General features: G+C 48.0%; 1 protein-coding gene across 6 annotated transcripts in view; it reads left to right on the top strand.

The window, feature by feature from the left end:
- The window catches only part of Xylb (xylulokinase), a 44,169-nt gene extending 20,749 nt beyond the window's left edge, over positions 1–23,420 (top strand). For 2 of the 6 annotated variants that reach the window (XM_087905159.1, XM_087905165.1), the window contains 10 exons: positions 2,717–2,798; positions 4,687–4,727; positions 5,253–5,368; positions 5,997–6,112; positions 6,711–6,784; positions 8,960–9,056; positions 12,654–12,712; positions 13,923–14,010; positions 15,644–15,738; positions 16,716–18,529. In XM_087905159.1, the coding sequence (XP_087761285.1) occupies positions 2,717–2,798; positions 4,687–4,727; positions 5,253–5,368; positions 5,997–6,112; positions 6,711–6,784; positions 8,960–9,056; positions 12,654–12,712; positions 13,923–14,010; positions 15,644–15,738; positions 16,716–16,793 (846 nt within the window). In that variant the 3' untranslated portion in view covers positions 16,794–18,529. Of the gene's footprint in view, positions 1–2,716; positions 2,799–4,686; positions 4,728–5,252; positions 5,369–5,996; positions 6,113–6,710; positions 6,785–8,959; positions 9,057–12,653; positions 12,713–13,922; positions 14,011–15,643; positions 15,739–16,715; positions 18,530–23,170 lie in introns of those variants that run through there. The other 4 variants (XM_087905161.1, XM_087905160.1, XM_087905162.1 and 1 more) reach the window with 4 other exon arrangements.
- The last annotated feature ends 356 nt before the right edge of the window (positions 23,421–23,776 follow it).

Raw genomic sequence — 23,776 nt, 5'->3', positions numbered from 1 at the left:
CAAAAAATTTACCAAAGCATAAACCAAGGGAGAATTAATTAAAACAAGAGGCCCAGTGTCCAGAGAGGATCACGCTGCTGAAAGACTGGGAGTTCACAGACTACAGCCAGCGGGAGTTAAACGATAGCTCTTGTCCCATTGTGTGGGGTCCCCATCAGGGTGGACAGGCAGATACCAAGTTACCTTGCTGAGCAACGAATGTTGCAGCATACATTGTTTTATTTGAGACTAGGGCATTTGTAACATGCCATGTTCATTAGGAATTAGTCTTTGGCTGGGCCTTAATCCCAGAGACACGTGGATCCAAGGCCAACCTGGTCTACAGAGCTAGTTCCAAGACAGCCAGAGTTATACAGAGAAATCTGTCTCAAAAAAAAAAAAGTAGGATCCAAGCATGAGTGGTGGCGAGGCCTTTGATCCTAACACTGAAGGGTAGGAGCAGGTGGATCTACATAGCAAGTGCCAGAACAGCAAGAGCCACACAGTGAGACCCTGTTTCTAAAAACAAACAACAAAAAAGTTAGGCTTCAGTTGTATATAAGATATCATGGGTCACTAGGGATCAAGCCCCAAATAAGTAGATGTGGCCTGATTGTTGAAGTGTGGAAATTTCGCTTTTATTTTTGTTTTTTTTTTTGTCTGTACACTGAGCCCCTGGAATGTTACTGTAATCCGTGGCCTTTTGTTTTATGTGAAATAGAGACCAAGTCTTCGTCTAAGGCTTTGCCTAAGGCTTTGCTCTCGCTACGCCAGGAACACATCTAAGGGAGTCTTTTTCAGAGGTGTTGGAGGAATTGGAAAGAGCCAGTTCTGAAGAATGCATTTTTTTTTTTTTTACTAACCAACCGTGCATCAAAAGTCGCGGTGGCTTCATGCAGGTGTCACCCCTGCTGGAATTATACCTTCTATATTGAACTTTCCTGACTCATGTGTCCTATGAGTGTGTAGGGCAGCCATTGTCAAAGAGGCATGGGAACCTGTGTGTGCATGACGGCCCCCGGCTTGTTCCCAGAAAGACAGTCCTCAGGACCAACCCAGCTTTCAGAGATTCCTCTGTGGCTTCAGCCTCTGTGGCCTTTGGGGTGCCCAGTGGGACAGTGACTCTTAGGCCTCTGGCCCTCTTGTTTTCTCTAGTCTCCTAGGTCACTCCTCCAAGGTAACCTGCATGCAGGCCCCATCACTCCCTGGCTTCTGAGGCAACCCAGGTCAAGATGTTTCTCTTCCCAGGGGGTGGCTTGTTCTGATGGAAACACCAAGTTGTCTTCCCCTACACTGGGGGGAAAATACTTTAAAAATGTGTTTCTTGTCAGGTGGTGATGGCGCACACTTTTAATCCCAGCACTTGGGAGGCAGAGGCAGGCAGATCTCTATGAGTTTGAGGCCAGCCTGGTCTATGAAGTAAGCTCCAGGACAGCCAGGGCTATACAGAGAAACCATGTCTCAAAAAAACAAAACAAAGCAAAAAAATTGTTTCTTTGAGGCAATCTTATTGTGAAGCACATGCTGACCTAATGCTTTGTAGTCCAGACTGGTCTTGAATTTATAACCATCCTCCTGTCTCAGCTTCCTAGGTATTGGTATTACAGGCATTAACCACCATGCCCTGCCTTTTCTAACTTCTTTCTATATAATATTTATCTCTTTGGGAAGAGATGATCTCTGCTCTTATTTTAAAGGAGTCCCCTACCATAAACTGCCAATTTTTTTTAGTTAATTTTCTTTAGTTTTATTATTATCATTATTACTAATTTTTGAGACAGGGCCTTTGGGATCCCAGGCTGGCCCAGAACTTGCTGTGTAGCCCAGGCTAAGATTACACGTACAGCACTGTGTCTGGTTTAATTTTTTTTTTAAGATTTATTTATTTTGTGTGTGAGAGTGGTTGCCTACATGTTTTGCATTCAACATGTACATGCAGTGCCCACAGAGTTAGAAGATTCCTTGGAACTGGAGTTATGAATGGTTGTGAGTCACCATGCGGTGCTGGGACTGAACCCAGGTCCTCTGCTATAGCACTAAGTGCTTTTAACTGCTGAACCATCTTTCCAGCCCCCTTGCCATGCCTGGTTTTGCAGGGTGCTGGGGTTCAAATCCACTGTTTTATGCAGGCTAGTGGAGCATTCTGACAAATTAACTACACGCCTAATCTACCCCCTTTTTCTTGAGACAATCTCATGTGGTCCAGGTTGGCCTTTAGTGTGCTATCTAGTTCAGGCTTGCCTTTAATTTGCTTTGTAGTCCAGGCTAACCCTGAGGTTAGTTTTTTTTTTTTTAGAAGATTTTTCTATGCACTTGCCTATCTGATTATTCTAGTCTGGTTGCTGGCATAATAAACAAGCAAGGCATCTGCTGTATCTGTGAGCTTGCTTACCAATGCTCTGTTACTTTCTTTTCTTCAACATTTTATCCAGAATTTGGTGTTCACAAAGTAGGTTCAAGTTAGAGATTGGTATGTTCTAACTACCCTCAATCTCAGACTCCTATGATTCTGGAGGTGACCTCAGGCCTGTGGTTCCACACCTGTTCTGGGCTCCTTCTGCTGGGTGTGGCTGGGAAGGATGATGGTGCTCTAGGCTCTGCCACAGATGCCTGCAGCATCCTCATGGCCTGAGGTGTGGAAGGCCTGGAGCCAGGGGTCTCCTGAGTTGTGGTGAGCATGGCTGGGCTGAACAGGCTGTGGTTACATCAGCAGAACACAGGTACTCTTTCTCCCTAGGGAGCCATTTCTTCCTACTATGTCCAGCGCTATGGATTCCCTCCTGCGTGCAAAGTGGTGGCCTTCACTGGGGACAACCCAGGTAAGTGCCTCAGGAGGGTTGCTTTCCAAGTGACTGTGGGTTTGCTGGACTTCCTGCCTTTCTCCATAGATATCTAACTGAGATGGGGTCTCCCTCTGAAAGCCTGGATCTTCCTGTGTAGCCCAGACTGACCTTAGGTGCTCATCGGTCCTCCCTCCCTGGGTATGGGGAATACAGATGTGAGCCACCACGCCTGGTTCATACTGGACTTTTAAAGAATTACACTCGTCTTCTTGTTCATGTCTCTCTCATGTGTGTATGCAGGTGCACTTGTGTGTGCAGGTGCATGTGCACGTGTGTGTGTGTGTGCGTGTGCATGTGCGTGTATAGATCAGAGGACAGCCTCTGATGTCTGCCATTCCTCATATGCTGCTTACCTTCCTTTTTTTAAAGTAGGGTTTCTCACTAACCTGGAACTCTCAGTTAGACGAGGCCACTTTGTGGTAGAGCCTCAAAGATCTATTAGGTCTCCACCTCTCCAATGCTGGGACCCAGCATTGGGGGTAGGAGGGCATGCCACCACGCTCAGCCCACAGTCTAGCTTCTTGATGAAGCCTTCTGTGGTGTTCTCTTTCCCTCTGAAATCTGACTTTGTCTCAACCCCAGCTTGGTCCTGACCTATTCCAGCTACCATCTCGGCTTCTCTGAGGACACGGTTTTGAGGTCGTTAGAGCCATAAGCGCAGTTTGTTTCTTGTGGCACCCCCCCCGGCACCCCCCCCCCCCCGCCTCTTCTCCTTCAGGGACTCTCAGGGCCTCTGGTGTAGACAGAGACGGCACTTTTGTTTCCCAGACCTCCAGACCTGAGTGATCACACAAAGACTGTATTAATTACAACACTGGCCAACGGCTCAGGCATATTCCTAGCTAGCTCTTATATCTAAATTAACCCATTTCTATTCATCTATGTATTGCCACGAGGCTCTGGCTTAACAGTAAGGTTCTGGCATCTTTCTTTGACGTCTGCCAGACTCCAGTTTCTTTCTCCCTGCCTTCAGTTTAGTTTTCCCACCTAGTTCTAGCCTGCCCTGCCATAGGCCAAAGCAGCTTCTTTATTAACCAACGGCAATCAAACATATTCACAGCATACAGAGGAGAATCACACATCGCTCTGGTCGCTCAAGAAAGACCAGTAGGCCATTCTGAGGCGTATGCTGTGTGCTCCACAGGGAAACCCACCCTGTTCCTAACCCTTCAAAGAATAGTGGAAATTGGAGGGATTCTCCTTGTCGACGTTGTCCTGTGCCCATGTGTGAGCCATCATCCTTTTGATCGGTGTGCTGTGCTGGTGCCCAGGCTTCAGCTGGCCTACCCATCAGCCTGACCTCCTGTGGAGGAAGCTTTGCAAAGTTCTCTTCAGTGCCTGGGCATGCGCACAGCCTCAAAGCCCAGCCCTCTAGGCGAATCCAGAAGTGTCTGTTCCTGCCCCATGTCTCCTTCACTCCACATTTAGTGAGCACCAGCTATGTGCCTTGTCTTCTTCAGCGGTGGGGTGTATCAGCAATGGGGTCACAGAAAGATTGCTGCTGGGGACCCTGTGTCTGGGGGTAGGGCAGTCACCATGACCTCAGCCCTTCCTTCGTCCCGGTTCAGGAACATCGTGCTCCAGCCTCACCTTGGTCTTCCCTGTCATGTGTGCCTGGTCTGCTCGGATTCTCTGGACTTCTTGGAGAACCAGGTGGTGGAGGGAGTTCGAATCCCTGAGGGAACAGACTTTTCAACCCAAATAGAGCAGTCCACCCTCTGACCCCTGTCACCTTTGGGGCTCCTTGAACCCTCAGTTTGCTGAACTGTTGGTTAATATCTGTACTGCTGTCTGGGCAGCTATTGCAGTTTGCTCTGTGGGTCACATGACTCTGGCTAACCTGGTGTTTCCCTCCCACCCTCAGCATCGCTGGCGGGCATGAGGCTGGAAGAAGGTGACATTGCGGTAAGACAGCTCCTCACTTCTAGACTTTCTGTCCTGGGGACCGAGGTGCTCAGTCTCAGTTGTGTGTTTGCTACACCTAGGAGGGTCTGCTGCCTCTAAAGAGGATGGTGTCCCACAGTCTAACCTTAGCTAGTATTGCCCTTCGCTGATGTCAAGCATGACCCTTGTCTGCTGGGCATAGTGTGAAAGTGTTGGACGTGGGCCGGGGTGCTGTGGACTCCCAGGTACATGGGAAGGTTTATTCTATGGCTTTCTACACTTAGGAAGGGAGCCATTTGGGGAACCATTATTTTGAAGATTTTGTATTAAGTTCTAGAAAGTCAGTCATGGTGCTCATGAGAACCTGGATCTGGGTGGTAGACCTTTACCTCATCTGGTATGGGGAGAGTCAAGAAGTGTCTCTGAGGAGGTGGCAGTCATCACCTGCAGTGTGAGGAATGGAGTGATTGGATGAAGGGGTGGCAGGGTGTGGTGTGCATCCCTGGCAGAAAGGGAGCACCTCACCCTCCACTCTGCTCTCCTCAGGTCAGCCTGGGCACCAGCGACACCCTATTTCTCTGGCTCCAAGAACCCATGCCTGCCCTGGAAGGCCACATCTTCTGCAACCCCGTCGATGTGCAGCACTACATGGCTCTTCTGTGGTAATCCTGGACTCTCTGGGTCGGGGGAGGGAGGTGCAGATAGGTCTGGCGCAACCGAGCCCAGGGGTTGTGGTCTAGCCTGACCTGAAGACCCTGTCCAGGACTCTTCCAAAACCCCTGGGTCCAGTCTGCATGTAAAGTTCAGCGGTATAATCCTTGCCTAGCATGTGGAGAACTTGGGTTCCCAACACCACTACAAAACCTGGGAGCCTGTAGTAAAGAGGAGCTGCGGGCTGCTTCCCGTCTGGCTCCCGGCCGCCTGGCTAGCTTATACCCCGAAATAACAACACACAAATTGTATTCATTTAAACACTGCCTGGCCCATTAGTTCCAACTTCTTATTGGCTAACTCTTACATATTCGTTTAACCCATCTCCTCTAATGTGTATCGCCACTTGACTGGCTTACTGGCATGAGTCTAACCAGCATCCGTCTTGGAGAGGAGAGCCATAACATCTGTCTGACTCTGCTTTCTTTCTCCCAGCATTCTGTTCGGTCTACTCCACCTATCTAAATCCTGCTCTATCAAAAAGCCAAGGCAGTTTCTTTATTTGACCAATGAAAGCAACACATAGAAAGGAAACCCTACACCAGGAGCCCAGGACTCATCCTGTGTGTGTTTCTGCAGCTTTAAGAATGGCTCCCTTATGAGAGAGAAGATCAGAGATGAGTCTGCTTCCGGTTCTTGGAGCAAGTTCTCTAAAGCCCTGCAGTCCACAGAGATGGGGAACAAGGGCAACTTGGGTAGGTTGGGCCTGTGTACAGGGGCTGGAAGGCTTAGAGTGCCATGAATTGGGGGCATGGAGAGGTTTGCGGGGAAGGGGGTCCTTTCTGTCTACACTGCCGTAGGCCCCAGGTTCTGAGGGTGGGGTCATGAAGCTTCCCTTGGCTGTGAAAGGTTAGACTCTAGCTGTATCTTCTACCCTGTCAAAGCCCCTAGGGAATGAGTTGACTGCTCTAGGGTCTACTGTGCCCTGCTACTTCACAGTATGCAGCTTCCTGCCCCAGACAAGGCTGTGTGAGGAAGGATGCAGCACCCAGGCCACGTCCTGAGGAAGGAAAGGCCATATCTCCTGAGCACACCTCGGTTGGGGCTGGGGTTAGTGAGCTGCCGAGGGAAAGGGGGAAGAGTTACCTCAGGACAGCCCAGGCCTTCCCAGTCCCTTCTGTTCTGCTGGAGAGAAAGGACTGAGGATACCACAGGGCTCCTCGAGGGGATGAGGGACGGGGGGAGCCTGAGGCGCAGCTGAGGTAACTTTGCCTCGCCCTTTGTAAAGTCTTTTGAGAAGTTGTTCTTTGTCCTGGGTCGCTGACAGCTAATCCCTTCCTGGTTCCCTGTCAGGTTTCTATTTCGATGTAATGGAGATCACCCCTGGAATTATGGGACGTCATAGGTTTAACGCAGAAAACACTGAGGTACTTATGTTTTTGGTTTTCTTTTCATGTGTATATGTGTGTGGTGTGCGTGCATGTTTGCATGTGTGTTGCCGGGTGTGCATGCATGTGGCAGCCCGAGGTTGACGCTGGGAATCTCCCTGAGTTGCTCTTCCACTTGATTCATTGAGACAGGTTTTCTGGATCACACCCAGAGCTTGTTTTGGGGATTCTCTGTCTCCACCTTCTGAGGCTGGACCTACAGGCAAGCCACCCTGCCCACCTCGTGTGTCTGAGGGCTCTACGGTTCCAAACGCAGGCCCTGTTGCTCGTACCGCAGGTCTTCCAAGTGCTCAGCTAGCGCCCCAGCCCCATACGCTGTGGGTTTCCATCGACTCTGGTGTCAGTGCTGTGTTTAAAAGCCAGCCTCAGAGCATACTGTTTGTAGGGCTCACTCATCTGCTCACCTACATGTGTGCTCCGGTCTATTCTAGAGGCTGAGGGCTCAGCAGGGGTTGGCAGACACTGTCCCTCCTCCAGGGAGGAATGCAGGGGACCAGGGTACACTGTGAACTACTGTCTGCTCTCGGACTGGTGTCACTGGGTATCCCCTTGGTGGCCTTACCCTCCGCCTCCCAGTAGCCCTTGGTCCTGAGGGCAGGAGTTTCTTCCTGGTGGGAAGAACCTATGTGGGAGATGGGAACATTCGCTGAGCACCATTGCCTCTCAGCATCATCCTCTTTCTCTAAGCAACTTTGTAATGTAGGGATGATGAACCCTTTTTACAGAAGGGGAAGCTGAGGCCTCAGTGGCCTGCCCAAAGTCACGAGGTCACAGGCGGTGGAGGAAGCTCAAAACCAGGCCCTTCTTGTCACAAAAGCCACTTTTCTTTCCTTTCCATGGGGCCCCTTCTGGGAGAGTCCCTGTTTGGGATGGATTTTTCTGGTTGTTACCGTGAGTTGACACCATGTTTTGGAGGTAGGAGCTGGAGGATGCTTGTGAACCCAGTGGTTGTCGGGGAACCTTGGTGAGATGTTCTAATGCTGTACTAGTCAGGGGGACATAGCTTTGGTGTTGCAGACTAAGTGTTACACATCCGATAGAATGCTTTGGATAAGATGTAGAAAGTTTTCGGGGCGGTGGTGCACACCTTTAATCCCAGCACGCAGGAGGCAGATTCAGGCAGATCTCTGTGAGTTCAAGGCCAGCCTGGTCTGCAGAGCGAGTTCCAGGACTGCCAGGACTGTGTAGAGTGACTCTGTCTCAAAAAAACAAACAGACAAAAAGCATAGAAAGTTCATCCTGGTCATCAAGTTGGAGCTAGTTCAGTTTCTGTTTATAGAGAAAAGGCACACATGCCTGTCCTTGTGTACATCAGTCCTACGCTTACCAAGGAAAAAGTAGTGTTCTTCATTCATTCATTCATTCACTCAGTCGGTTATGAGTGTTTTTTTTTCTATATTTGCTTATTATGTAAGTGTTTGCTTGCGTGAATGTATTCACATTGTGTGCCTGGTGACTTCAGAGATCGAAAAAAAAAAAAAAACACTGGATCCCCTGGAACTGGAATTACAGGTGGTTGTGAGCTGCCATGTAGGTACTGGAAACCAAAGCCAAGTCCTCTGCAAGAGCAGCGACAGAGAACGGCAGATTTACTTCTTGATCCGAGGGACTGGAGGTCAGGCCTCAGCCTGGGGTGACGCCCATCAGAGTTGTCTTGATGCTTCATAGTCGTCATTGTGGATACTCAGGATGAGTTCACGGCTGTCACTTATCAAACACGAACTCCGAATCCTTAGACCCGACAATCTAATTTGGTCATGTGACCTTGAAAACAAGGTTCCACCATTGTGGCCCTAGGTTAGGAAAGAGGACAGAACAGGAAGATCCACATGACAGTTGAGATCGCAGGGGAAATGTTTAAGTTGGAAGTTGTGCCCTTGGCTGCCTGAAACCAAGCACCGCGATGTCACGGACACCTCAGAGTGGCACACAGGTGAGGCGTGCATGTGAGGGCTGTGTCCGTGTGAAGATGTGACAGGTGAAATTGGTGGTTAAAGTAAGATCACTTACACACGTGTGAATGTTCTCGTGTGCATGGTGCACACTCATGCACGTGCATTCACACACACACAAACATAAACACACACACGATCTCACTTGCACGTACACAAGAACACTCACAGTCCTCATGCTGTACCTACTTTCTGTAAACAGGTCTCAGCATTCCCTGGGGATGTGGAGATTCGGGCACTGATCGAAGGACAGTTCATGGCCAAAAGAATCCACGCAGAAGGGCTAGGCTACCGAGTCAGTAAGTGAGCGGCCAGCTGGATGCATTCTGGGACTGTGGAGGGGCTGAGGTCAAGAGCTGAGGCCAAGAGATCAAGTCATCACCGAATGTGGTCAGGAGAAGGCGGGTGGCCTCGGTGAGGTCCTGGGTAGGGTGAGGGAGTGATCCAGGCACGCGTGAGCAGGTGTGTAGCAGCAGGGTCACCTGCTTCTCTGCTCCGTCACTGCTTACCTGATCTTTTGGTCATGAGCTGTAGGCATTAGCAGAGGTCCTCCGGGTCCCCCAAGTCCTACCTGCAGATACGCATCCTGAGCTCTGAACTTGGGGATACGGACAGTGCGGGTAGAAGGGCTGTGTTCTGGGGCCGTGACAGCTTAGACCAGAAAAAGTGGTCATGTAGTACCACTGCCAACACTCACAGGGCTGGGTAGAGAGGGCAGACCCATGGCTTGGGGAAGGGATTCCTAAGAACTTAGCTGCAGAGCAAGCAGGTCCCAGAGCTCAGTGTCTCCCCTCTGCTGATGGAGTTGGGCTACGATAAGGATCCTAGACAGCTGTACGAGCCCACTAGTGTCCCGGTGAAGCACTGAAGGTGGCAGTGTTTGTCATTTTGTCATTTAACCCGGCACTAGGGAGGCAGAGGCAGGTGGATCTGTGAGTTTGAGGTCAGCCAGGGCTACATAGCGGGATCCTGTCTCAACAAATAAACAATAGCAACAACAAAATTCCCATGAAGCCTCTTTGCTTAGGAGTGCCCATAGGAGGCTTTCATGAACAGTTCAGGTCCTGTATAGAATGTCTTATTGTCTTTGAACCAACCAAGTAAAAGGGTGCTATAAAAGGAAGCCTCGGGAAACCTAATAGACAGCATCTACTTAAACTGAATATATACCATGCCAGCAATTGTATTCTTATGTAAACATGCATAGCAACATACATATATGTTCATTAAAGATACCCATGAAAAAAAAGGGTCTGTGAGAACATTCAGTGTGACTGGAACATTCAATGTGACCTTCGCTTACTAGTCCCAAAATGAAAGCAATCTAGTATCTGTTGAGAGTAGACAGAATGACCTTGGTCATGAGGCACTGGGTGTGGGGGCGTTTGTCATTCATCCCATCACTTGGGAGGCAGAGGCAGGCAGGTCTCTGAGTTCTAGACCAGTCAGGTGACACAGAGAGACCCTGTCTCAACAAAACAAAACAAAAGTCAAAAGAAAACAAAAAAAATGTAGACAGTATGTGTATTCATTGGATAGGGTACCACACAGAAATGGAGTGAACCCCTAATTACACTCACTGAACTTGTAGATGGCACAGACTGGCACTGAGCAAAGGAAGATGGAGTTCAGACCCAGTGCAGACACTACCTGCTGCTGCTAAACCGGGATAGTTCGAGCTGGGTGTGGCTCGGTTGGTAGATGCCTGCCTGACCCAAGGCCCTGGTTCCATCCCCAGCACCATATAAAATGAGCATGCCAGCTCATACATGCAATCCCACCACTAGGGACTTCTTGAGCTTGCTCGTTAGCTGAGGATGACCTTGAACTCCTGACCCTCCTTACTTCCCCAAGTGCTGGGGTTAGAAGTGTGTACTAACAACACCTGCGTTTTAGTACATATATTAAAATAAGTAAGATAATTCCTATGTACTCCCTCATCTAACCATCTTGGGGACCTAGGTTTTTTAAATCCTGAAGGTTTCCAAAGTCCTCAGAAGTCTTTAAGAAATGAGGTTGTGTGATCAAGGCACAGAAGCTGGCTCTAATTGCCCAACTTTGGGGGTCAGTTCACTTTTTCTATGACATGAGCCCTGGGGATTGAACTCAGGATGTCAGGCTTGTCACCAAGTGCCCTCATCTGCTGAGCTATCTCTCAGCAGGTTCCTTTTTTATTTATTATTTTTATTTTTCATTTCAAAAATCTCATTTTATGTTTATGAATGTTTTTGGCTGCATAGATGTCTGTGTGCCACTTGTGTGCAGAAGCCAGAAGAGGGCACCAAAGCCCCTGGAACTGGAGCTACAGACAGTTGTGAGCCGCCATGTGGGTGCTGGGAATTGAACTTGGGTCCGCTGGAAGAGCAGCTAGTGCCTTAACCACTGAGCCATCTCTCCAACCCCTATTTTTATTTTCTTTGGCAATGGAACCTAGGACCTTATACCTGCTAGGCAGATCCTCTAGCGCTGAGCCATAGTTCCAGCTCCCAGACAAGCTCTGCTTACAAACAAAAAGGTGCATCCATGGAGGTGTATTTGTTGGGTGTATTGGCCAGATCAGATTTTGTTCTTGGTCTGTCATCATGCTTAGTTTTAATAGTGTCTAAAAATAAAAAGTGCATTTCAAGAATAGACACACATGCATAAAGAAATAAATGTAAAAAAGAATGTTGTTTGTCTGGCTGGGCTGGGAATAGTGGTACATATTGTCATCCTAGTATTGGGGTGGGGAGATGAAAGGCAGGCGGATCTCTGTGAGTTTAAGACCAACCTGGTCTACAAAGCGAGTTTCAGGACAGACAGGCTCCAAAGCTACAAAGAAACTCCATATTGACAAACAAAAAAACAAACAAAAAACGCCAAATAAACAAAAAAGAAATCCTACTTCAATCCCTTCTAAAGGGTGGTGGAAGAGAGATGGCTCAGTGGTTAAGAGTTCCTGCTGCATTTATAGAAGACCAGAGGTTCAGTCCCCACCACTCCTGCCAAGTGTAACTCCAGATCCAGGGGACCCAGTGCCCTCTTCTGGCCTCCACCGCTCATGTGCGACCACATACACAGATACATACAAAATGAAATGTATGGTTTGGATATGAAGGCCCTTATCAAATGAAGAAAATTCTGTTCTGTTATTAACATGGTGGGAGATTCCCCCCCTTTTTCTATTTCTTGGGGGTAGGGCAGAGTGGGGTGCTCATGGTTGAACTCAGGGCCTTGTGTTTGCTAGGCAAGCACTCTGCCAACTGAACTACATCCCCAACTCCAAATTCTTCCTTTAATTTTTTTTTAGTTGATGATGTAGGAGGGTCATCTGTCTATGTGTTACTTTCATTGGTTAATAAAGAGACTGCCTTGGCTTTTGTTAGGGCAGGATTTAGATAGGTGGAGTAGACTGAACAGAATGCTGGGAGAAAGAAGCAGAGTCAGGCAGAGGCAGAGAGCTGCCTGCCATGAAGCTGCCAAGTCAGACATGCTGAATCTTTCCCAGTAAGCCATGACCTCGTGGTAAGATACAGATTATTAGAAATGAGTTGAATCAATATGTGAGAGTTAGTCAATAAGAGGCTACAGATAATGGGCCAGGCAGTGTTTAAGTGAATAAGGTTTCTGTGTAATTATTTCAGGTGTAAACTAGCCGGGAGCTGGGATCCTGGCAGGAACGCAGCCCACCGCTCCCTTTGCAACAAGTTGATAAAGACAATCAGGGCAGACGGACTGCAGATCACATATGAGGGGTCTAAGATCCACCATAAGTCAAGCTTTGGGTCTCTGCACAGCCCTGGGAGATCAGCAGGGGCCATAGACCCACTACAAGCCATCCATGACTGAAAGGCAGGCCTCTCTGCCCTGGGAGAATTGCTACCACCACTTCAGTTGTTTCGTCTTTTGTTTTACAGTGCCCAAAACAAAGATTCTGGCCACAGGGGGAGCATCTCACAATAAAGACATCTTACAGGTACGTGTGGTGGTAGTCCTGCACCACATCTTCTGCGTCATTGCATCCAGGAACTAGGTGTCTTCCTCAGTCGGTCTCCTTATTTGGGAGAACAGAGTCTCTCACTGACCCTGGCGCTCACAGATTTGACCAGAATGGCTAGCCAGTCTGAGGGATTTGTTTCCTTAGGGCTGGGATTATAGTCATGTGCTACACAGTCAGCGATTTTTTTTTAAAATATGGGTTTCTAGGGTTTAAAACTGGTCCTTGTGTGTATATAGCAAGCTCTTCACCGAATGAGCCATCTTCTCCCATCCATTCGCCTTGTGACACTTGAGGTTCTGGGTGTGATTCCCAGCACTGAAAATAAATAAATAGAATTGGTGAGGGTGTTTACATTGCTGTGATAAAACACTATGAGCAAAAGCAACTTGGGGAGAAAAGGATTGATTTCACCTTATAGCTTATAAATCCATTTCTGAGGGAGGTCAGGGCAGGATCTAATGCAGGAATGGACAGGTGCTGCTGACTCATGGCTTGCTCAGCCTGCTTTCTTATAGCACCTAAGACCACCTGCCCAGGGGTGGCCCCACCCACCCACCATGAAATGGACTTCCCTTCCCACATTAATCATTAATTAAGAAAACGCAAATGCCCCGCAGGTTTGTCTGCAGGCTAATCTCCTGGAGGTACTTTCTCAACCCTGTTTCCCTCTTTTTTAAAAAAGAACAGGATGTGGGGTGGTGGTGGCGCACGCCTTTAATTCCAGTTCGGAAAGCAGAAGCAGGCAGATCTCTGTGAGTTTGAGGCGAGCCTGGTCTACAAGAGCTAGTTCCAAGACAGGCTCCAAAGCTACAGAGAATCCCTGTCTTGAAAAAACAAAACAAAACAAGAAAGTTCGGGGCATGGTGGTGCATGCTTGCTGTATGCTTACTCAGCAGGAAGATGATGAGTTTGAGGTTAGCTTGGATTACATAGTAAATATCAGGCTGGCCGGAGCTATATGGTAGGGTATTGTCATTTAAAAGGTACAGGGACAGCCTGGAGACTGGCCCTTCCTAGGGACTTCCTCTGGGTCATCCTATCTCATCACCGGCTCCCCGTGCTAAGCATACCGAAGGCAGGCAGCTGTGGTCTAATGGAAGTTATGAGGAAGGGGAGCAGGGCCTGGAAGGTTCTCAATGGTCTCTCTGAGTGACCACTCACCCACTGTACCCTCTGTCCCTCCCAGGTGCTCGCAGATGTTTTTGGGGCCCCCGTGTATGTCATAGACACCACCAGTTCAGCCTGTGTGGGCTCTGCGTACCGAGCTTTTCATGGTAGGTCAATGAATGGGCATGGCTGTCTCTGGAAGTGTTTAGGCACCACTGGGGATGAAAAGAGGGGAAAGGGGGAAAGGATGGTGTTCTAGTTAGGGTTTCTATTTCTGTGAAGAGACACCATGACCACGGCAACTCTTATAAAGGAAAACATTTAATTGAGGTGGTGGCTTCCAGTTTCAGAGGTTCAGTCCATTATTATCATGGCTGGGAGCGTGGTGGCATGCAGGCAGATATGGTGCTGGAGGAGCTGAGAGTCCTACATCTTGTAGGTAACAGGAAGTGATCTGAGACACTGGGCAGCGTCTGACACTGAAATAGTGTTCTCGAGCATGTAGGAGCCCTCAAAGCCCTCCTCTACAGGGACACTTCCGCCAACAAGACCACACCTACTCCAACAAAGCCACACCTTCCAATAGTGCCACTCCCTTTAGGGACTATTGTCTTTCAGACCACCACAGATGGCATTCCCAGGGTGAAGGACTTGGGGTCTCAGGAGTGTTAGCCTCATTTCTGTCCCTCCCAGCAGGCAAAAATTAGCCCATACCATGTCTTGTATTCTCTAGTTAGAGTGGAGAAAGGGAGATAGGATTCAAACTGGATGAGGCCTGATCAGAGTCAGGTCCTTCAGAGAAGGACCAAAAAGGTCACAGGTCATTGCAGGACGTGGGTCTAGGTCTAAGCATCTAGTGGAGAGGAAGGCAATGGTTAGGGATGAAGTCCAGAACAGCAAGAAACCGGGACAATAGTGAAGGCCTCAGAGCCAGAGTCCAGAACCGTGGACAGCTCCCTTGAGGCCCAGGCTCTGAATGCTGTCTGCCTGAAACTTCAGACTGTGCTGGAAGACAAGAGTTGGGGTTAAGGTCAGCCCCCTCAGCTAGGTTGCTTTTCCCTGTCATCTGTCTGCTAGGGAACGCCTGTCAGATTCGTCTAGGGCTCCACCCTTTCCCCCGGGGTTCATTCTTTCACTTCTCAACACATCTCCTTAAACTTGATGCTTCTTTCAACACTGCAAATGGGTGATGTGCTGTTCGCTTAGACGTGAACCCTTTTATCCTTACCCCCCCTTTTCCATCACCTCATGCAACTTCATGGAGCTGGAGCACTGGGAATTTACTCCTAAATGTTTACTTCTTACCCCGTACTGGGGATTGAACCTAGGGCCTGTGCTAGTCTGTGCTTGGTAAGCTATAGCACAAGCCTCTCTCTCTTTCTCTCTATCATATATACTTTTTGTTTTGAGGCGAGGTCTCACAAAGTTGTCCAGGTTGACTTTCAGTTCACTCTGGATTCCAAGTGGGCTTTGAGCTTGCCATTCTCCAATTATGCAAAATTTTAAAAACATCACCCATTTAAAGTGTTTTTAGCAGTTTTGCTGCCAGTGACTTTCACCAACTCATCTGAGCTGGGCTAATCCAGTTTAAACACTTTGTGGGTTTTCCTGTTCTGGTGCTTGTTGAAGTCAGGGCCTTTGCACGCTGAGGCGTCACCTGCTGCTGAGCTGCACTGCCCTGTCCTCCTGGTCAGACATGTTTATCACAGGAGCGGTGGCTGTCACACAAGGTGGCTGTCACACAAGCCGGTCAGCCTCATTGGTGAGGTGCACGAATGTGAGATGACCTTTCCCCTCTAGGCCTTGCAGGAGGGACAGGTGTGGCCTTTTCAGAGGTTGTGAAGTCAGCACCGCATCCCAGCCTGGCTGCCACCCCCAGCCCCAGAGCTTCCCAGGTGAGAAGCCAGTGGATTTTCTCTTGTCATTTGCCTTCTTGGTCTGGCTCGGGTCTTTTTTCTTCTCGTTGAAAGGCAAAGTTTTCTTTCTCATTCACATTAAACCTGCTGTGCCCAACTAGAGGGAAATTTTACCCTCCACCTCCCAAGAACCTGGGGATTGATGCTAGGGTTTCAGCCAAGGGTCTCAGGTACTTGACAATGGAATTACATCTTGGCTAACAAAGACACCAAGGACGCTGGGAACTGAGCCTGGGTCCTCCTCAAGGACAATCCATGCTCACTGTACCATCTCTCCAGCTTTTCATTTTTCAAGAGTAAAAATAGAAACAAAATTAGTTTTAATAATATATTTCACTTAATCTAATGTATCCAAATTGTCATTATTTTAGTACATAACTGCATAGAGGAATTACTGATGTCATAATCCACATTGTTTTTACACAAGGTTTTGGAACTTTGGAGTAAGTTTTATAAATTATTTATTTAAATTTTTATTTATTTTATATGTATGAGTGTTTTGTCTACATGTATGTCTATGCATCATGTGCGTGCTTGGTGCCTTAGGATGCCAGAAGAGGGTGTTGGACCCCCTGGAACTAGAGTAGACCATAGTGGGTCGCCATGTGTGTGCTGGGACTTAAACCTGGGTCATCTGGAAGGGCAGGCCATGTTTTAAACCACTGGGGCATCTCTCCAGTCTCAGAATTCACTTTTACTTTTGTCTGTTTGTTTTTGAAGACAGGGTTTCTCTGTGTAATAGACCTAGCTGTCTTGGAACTTGCTTTGTAGACCAGGTTGGCCTTGAACTCACAGAGATCCACCTGCCTCTGCCTCCCTGTGATGTTGGGATTAAAGGCATGCACCAATTGCAGCAGACTCAGAATTTACATTTTTAAATTGCAGGCTGCAAGCTCGTGTAAGAGGCACTTCCCTTCCCCATTCTTATTTATGACCTGCTCCTTCTGCCCCTCCAGGTCTATGAGGCCCTTCTTCCTCGGTACGCTCAACTTGAACAGAGAGTCTTGTCTCAGGCCCGGGGACCTCTGGAATGACTGTGTGCCCTGGCAGCCTGCTGCCTCCCACCTGCCCAGACTTCCCACTTGTCCTCTTGCTTGTGCTGACTCAGTGGCACGCTCTTGTCCTGTCCTGGGCCATCCCGAAGCTGGCCAGAACTCCCTGGAGATATGTGGCTGCCCATGTCCCCGGGTGGGACTGCGCCTCTCCTTTCTGTCCTTTACTCCAGGAGGCAGGAAAACAGTGTAGGGTGTGGCCATCAAAGATGCTCACCCCCCCCCCCCCCAAGTCAGAAAGAAAGCTCTCTTTCAGGACCAAACTCAGCAGAGTAGGGAACAGCCTTCTTCCTGGATGACTACATCTCCTTGGTCCTCGCCTTTAGCCACCTCAGCCCACACTGGGACCACCCCTTCCATCCTTCCCTGCAAACCAGACTCTACAGCCCCCACATCACCCTCTCAGCTGTTTCAACCCTCCTGTTTCCTTAGGTGCCTTCCCAGGGTCCTCCCCTGTCTGCCCATCTCCTCCCTTCCTTTATCCTTCCCTCCCCTTACCTATCTGGGTATAACTTCCTACTCAAGATGATCTTCATGAGCCTGGTGAATATCCTGTGCCCTCCCCAGCTCTGTCTGTACCTGACTAGGGCTGACCGGGTCACCCGGCTGGGCCATCGCCCAGGCTAAACACTTTAGGGTTCGCCCTGTTTCATTGTAGTTCACATGATGGCAATATTGTGTGTTTCTCTTGGAGAAATTCTGGATTTTTTTTTCTTGAGGCAAGGTCTCCTACAACCTGGCTGCCCTGAAACTTTCTTTGCAGCTAAAGGTGACCTTAAACTTGTGATCTTCCTGCCACCATCTGCCAAGTGCTGGGATTAAAGGCATGTGCCACCACACCTGGTTTATGTAGTGCGGGGGATCCCACGGCCCCTGCGTGCTGGGCAAACACTCTGCTAGCTGAGCCACACCCCAGCCTGAATTTCCTTTTTATTTGCTCTCATGTCCACATATCCTGTTATATTTGAACAGATAACTGCATCCTCCCTCCTTCCTCTTCATTCCTTTTTAGACTTCCCTGCTCCTTGCTCAGATAAGCCCCTTGTGACCTCACTCCTGTGACAACCCCGGGGTTTTCCTCTGCCACAAGGCTGCACAGAACTCCCCAGACCACAGTGGCGAGATGCTGCAGACAGGTGTGAGATCGCGTGGTTAGAGAGCAGTGACTGCTGGGAAGTCTGAAGGACAGAGCACAAACTTGAAGAGCATCTTCCATCTGGAAGGGAAGGCTCGGTGTGTGATGGGCAAAGAAGCTGCAGGCAGCCATCACTGCCACAGCAACCTAAGCTGGAGGAGACGCTGCTGAGCCTCTTGTTAAGAGTTATAAACCCTGAGCAACAGCATCTGGGACCATAAAACAGTAAACTAAGATGGCATTCCGACATAGATCGTCCTTACAATAAATCAGACAATCGTGGAAGAAAGAAAAAAAGACTCCGTGGGTGACAAATTAAAAACAAATCCAAATGCAAACGCAGCAAGTTTATGGGGGAAGAGAGTGACCAGACAGAAGAACAATGTCATGAAAGATTTAGATACGAGGGTACAATGTATGGAAGAGGAGGCAGATGTGGCAGGAAATCAGCGAGGCACCAGAAAAGAAAGGAAAAGAAAAAGACAACATGGGTAACATTAGTGCTCTCAGCAACAAAAGACAAGATCCCTGTTGCTAATTGAAACTACCCAAAATAAAAACACAATTTTGAAAACACCTAAAATCAACCTCTGCTCCTTCCTCCCTCCCTTCCCACCCTTTTTTACCTTGCTGGGACTTGAATCTAACCCTGAAGGTGCTGGGCCAGCCCTCTCTTATTGAGGTGCACCACCAACTCCACAAACTGTATCTTAAGAGTCCACCTTGTAATTCAGAAGTGTTCTAGCAGTGGTCTGGAATTTTTATATCACTGACCCAGCATCAAAAAGGCTTTCTTAGAACAAAACAATAAACTGAGGGGTGGGGGTGCCAGTTTATTGTGCACTGGCTGTTCTTCCAGAGGACCTGGGTTCGATCCTGAGCATCCACCTAACTGCTCACAACCACCTAGAACTCCAGCCCCAAGGGATCTGATGGGCCCTTTTGGCCTCTTCCATACCCCATGTGATGCACAGGCATACAGGCAGGAAAAGCAGTCATACATATGAAAAAAAAAATAAAGGTAAAAAAAAATCAAACTCAACATTCCAGCATACACTGTGTAATAAAGTGAAGCATTCTGTATGTTGAAAAGTGAAACTAAAATTATCAAGATCGAAGGATGCCCTCTCTTACAAAAGAAAGATCAGGTTGGCGTCAGATTCCTCAGCAAAGAAGAGAGCAATGGAACAAATTTTCTCTTTCCCATGGTGTGTCTCCAACAGGTGTATAGCAATGTTCCATGTTCCCACGTAACAGTTGGGTTAGGTTTATCTTGAGTGGACTTGGAGCGGTTAACGAAGGCCTTGGGCTGAGCCTTTTACAGCTTTGCTGCAAGGACGAAGGTCATTAGTCCCATTCTTACCCAAATGTCCTAGTAAACCTGGCTATAGAAGGGTTTCATGGTGACCCAGACATTCAGGCTTTGCAGCATCTTGGTATGACCACGGCCACAGGCCACACCAGACTGTAAGATGAGGCAAGGTCACTGAGCACTCCTGCGTCCTAGAACATTTTCAAAGAACTAAGAAAAATATAAGGACCAGTGAGATGGCTCAGTGGGTAAAGGGGCTTGCTGCCAAGACTGATGATCCAAGTTCAATCCCCAGAACCCACATGGTGGAAGAAGAGGACCAACTCCAGCAAGTTGTCCTTTGCCCTCCACACGTGTGCTGTGGTGAGGTGCATGCCTCCCCGCAGCCCACACCATGTAAAGAAAGGAAAACAGAGATTGCTCAGGTCTGTACCTGACTAAGATATGCAAGTGTCTTAGTCGTTGCCAGAGCTAAGGTTGACTCCCAGACCCTTAGCGTTCTTCTAAAAGACAGCTGTCACCCAACCAGGAGACAGTGGGGGAACCTGAGCGGGACACACGAGTGTTGGCGTGGAAGAGTGTCAAATGGCACCGCTTGGACAAGGTTACCCACTAGCGTAGGAAGAAGAGAGATGTCCTCGTTTGCTTTCTCTTGCTGTGATAAGCACCATGATCGAAGGTGGCTTTGTGGAGTGGAGGGGGTTAGTTTCACCTCACTGTTCCAGGTCACAGTGATCCCTGAGGGAAGTCGGGGCGGGAACTGTTGCAGAAGCCATGGAGTATCACTGCTGTCTGGCTCCAGCACAGACTCACACTCAGCCCACACAGGCCTAGGAATGATGCCACCCACAGTAGGCCAGTGCCTCCCAGGTCAACCATCAAACAATCTCTCTCAGAGATGACCATGGGTCGAGTGGATCCGGGCAGTCCTTCAGCCGAGAGTCCCTCAGGTCACTCTAGACTGTGTCAGATTGACTGCTGAAACCAGGCAGGACAGGAGAGGAGAAAAGAACATAAAGAACTCATTGTTGCACTTGCAATTTTGAGGAGTCAAAAATACTTAAAATTAGCTGGGTGTTGCTGTGCGCACCTTTTCTCCCAGCACTTGGGAGGCAGAGGCAGGTGGATCACTGTGAGTTTGAGGACAGCCTGACCTACAGAGCGAGCTCCAGGACAGCCAAGGCTACACAGAGAAACCCTGTCTCAAAAAAACAAAACCAAGAAAAAGAAATTACAAACCAAATACTTGAGGCTTAAATATTGAAAAGGGCGAACTGACAATAGAAGTATTTTGTAATATTAAGGGCATTAGTATTAAAATTATATAATCAGTATAATAAAAAGCTTTTAAAATTAATAAAAATGCAGATCTTGACATCAGGGAAATGGGTCAGTGGGCAAAGGTCTTTGCTGCCAGGTTCTATTACCGGTTTCGATCCCTGGGTACCCATATGATAGTAGAGAGAACTGACTCCCACATGTTGTCCTCTGGTCCCCCACAGGTTCCCCAGCACATGAGTACCCTCATATGTACACAATGCATGAATGAATACATATAAAAATGCAAACCTCCCTCAATGTTCAAAGAAAAAGCACCCGATCACATAACATGCGACACGTGATAATTGTAGCTTTGTGCACACAGTCAACAGAAGCTCTAGCCTGAGTCTAGTCAGTCGACATGAGAGCCCTTAATCCACCTACTAAAAGAAAAAGAATTTCCAAACAGCTTATAAACCAGTGTGTTCCTGTCACGTTTAGAAGAGACACACATAAAATCAGTGGTTCTGAAAGACTGAAGAGTGACGTGGACAGCAACCGTCCAAACACAGAAACTACAGAAAGCAGAGATGGCAATGCCCATCTCAAATGGCAGGGTTCTCGAAGAAGCATAAAGAGGGACACCGTAGCGCTAAGGACCACGCTCCACAGCAGTGATATGCTAATCACCAATGCTACAGGCTCAGCTATTTGGACTGTCAGCTTGAAATGACATTCTGGAATCCTCTGCCTGCGCCAGAGTCCCGTCTGTGCACTAGCATCCTTTCCTGTTAGCTGTGCCTTATCAAAGCACACGGCATTTGTGCAACAGCAGCAGGGAAAACAGATAGCTGGAAATAACAGTTTTAACCCGCTACTCTCTTATTCGAGGCTAAGGAAGACAAAACTATATGGAGGCTGTTCCTACAAAGTAGACCTAAATGTGTACTGACTGTTCCACTTTGCATGTGTGTGTGGGAGGGGTGTATGTGTGTATGGATGTGTGTGTTGATGGGTGCATGTGTGTGTGTTGATGGGTGCATGTGTGTGTGTGGAGGGGATGTATGTGTATATTGATGGGTGCATTGTGTATGTGTGTGAATGAGTGCATGTGTGTGTGTATGTGTGTATATGTGTATAGATGGGTGTGTGTGTGTGTGTGTGTATGAGTGCATGTATGTATGAGTGGGGGTGTATCAATGAGTGCATGTCTGTGGATGGGTGCATATGTGTATGGAAGTGTGTGTGTGTGTAGACGGGTGCATGTGTGTGTAGATGGGTGTATATTTGTATGGATGGGTGCACACGTTTGTGTGCACACACGTGGTAGTCAGGACTAGCTGGGATAACATTTCTCAGATGTCTTCTACTTTCCATTTGGACAGGAACCGGCCATTAGGCTTCCAAGGATCCACTGATCTCCACCTCCCTTCCCGCTGTCACTCAGATTGCAAGCACAAGTCACCCCGCACAGCTTTAATATGACTCTTGAGAATCAAACTCAGGTTTTGATGCTTGTGAGGCAAGCATGTTACCAACTAAGTTATCCCCAGCACAAATGTCCCATATTGAAATAGCAATATGTCTGTTCTCACGCATAAAAATTTACCATTTAGAGTAGGCAAGATGGCTGAACAGTAAAGGTACATGCTGCCCAGCCTGGCAGTCTGAGCATGACCCCCAGCCCACATGATGGAAGGAGAACTGGCTCCCAAAAGTTGTCTTCTGATTCTCACAGGTGCACAATTGCATGTGTGTGCACACATAGAGACACAGGTAAATGAATGTATTAAAATCACTATTTACTACACCATAAAGAAAACTTGAAATGGTCACCACACCTGGCTAGAACAAAACTTCTTTTTTAAAGTCCAATTTGGATAAATTTTTATTAAACTCCTAGGACAAGATAGATTAAAAAAAATCAAGCCCCAGGCCTAGTGGTACATGCTTTCAACCCCAGCACTTTCCACAGGAGGCAGAGGCAGGTGGATCTCCATGAGTTCCAGGCCAGCCTGATTTACATAGTGAGTTCCAGGACAACCAGGGCTACATAGCGAGATCCTGTCTCAAACAAAACAGCAACAAATTAAGAATTAGAGAGATGGCTTGGTGGCTGTGGGATATTTAATTTCAGTATGAACCTTTGAGACTGTTAATAAAATTAACCTTGGATTAGGGGGTGGAGTCTGTGACTAATTGACAGAAATTAGCCATAGAGGGGCGGAGGAGCCAGGAACAAGAATAGAGAGACACACAGGAAGGAGTAGAGAGGGACTTAGAGATTCTTGGTCTTTATTGGTTGGGGACAAGTGGAGAGCTGCTTCTCTAGTTTGGTCTCTGGCCAAAAAGGAAGGTCGGCTGGCTACTTCTTGGCGTCTCTGGTCTAGCAGGTTTTCACCCCAATATCTGACTCTCAAGTATTGGTAAATAGGATGATAAAGACTTAGTTAAAACCTATATTTGGTAGCCATGACTGAGCCAGTGCTACCATGGCAGGATTGGAAATTCCACCAGGCTGAGGTCTGAGCCTCTGGGTGCTGAATGGGGGGCCATGGGGTGCAGACGGTAGTTAAAATATCAGCAGATTCAGGTGTGGCAGCTAAGATGACAGGAAAACTTGGTAGTTAGGAACTCTTGTTACTCTTCCAGGGGACCCAGGCTTGATTCCTAGCACCCAAAGGACAGCTAAGAATGATCTGTAACTCCAGTTCCAGAGAATCTGATGCCCTCTTCTGGCTTCCACATGCACTGCACTACAAATAAATAAATAAAATCTGTAACCCCTTAAATGTAATTAACAATGAAATCTATGACACATAACTAAAGCAGTAAGTGAAAATATAGCTTGTAATATGGAATGCTGATAAAAATGAAAGAATAAAATTAAATGAGCCAGGTATGTGTTGGTTTGAATGTAATTAATTGGCTTCCATGATCTCAAAGGGAATGGCATTATTAAGTGGTGTGGCTCTGTTGGAGGTGGTACGTCCTTGCTGGAGGAAGTGTGTCACTGTGGGGGTGGGCTTTGAGGTTTCTGATGCTCAGGATGCAGGCCAGTGTCTCAGTTGACTTCCTGTTGCATGCAAGATGGAGCACTCAGCTACTTCTTCGGCACCATGTCTGCCTGCATGCTGACATGCTGCCGTGCCGTGGTGATAAACCTCTGAAACTGTAAGCTGGCCCCAGTTAACTGTTTTCCTTAGAGGAGTTGTCTCTTCACAGCAAGAGAAACCTTAACTAAGAGAGGTAGCACTT

The sequence above is a fragment of the Myodes glareolus genome, chromosome 4 (assembly GCF_982192425.1).
Source record: "Myodes glareolus chromosome 4, mMyoGla1.1, whole genome shotgun sequence".
NCBI classification, from domain to species: domain Eukaryota; kingdom Metazoa; phylum Chordata; class Mammalia; order Rodentia; family Cricetidae; genus Myodes; species Myodes glareolus.
The sequence above is the reverse complement of the archived record's forward strand: the minus strand, read 5'-3'. Positions and strand labels throughout refer to the sequence as shown.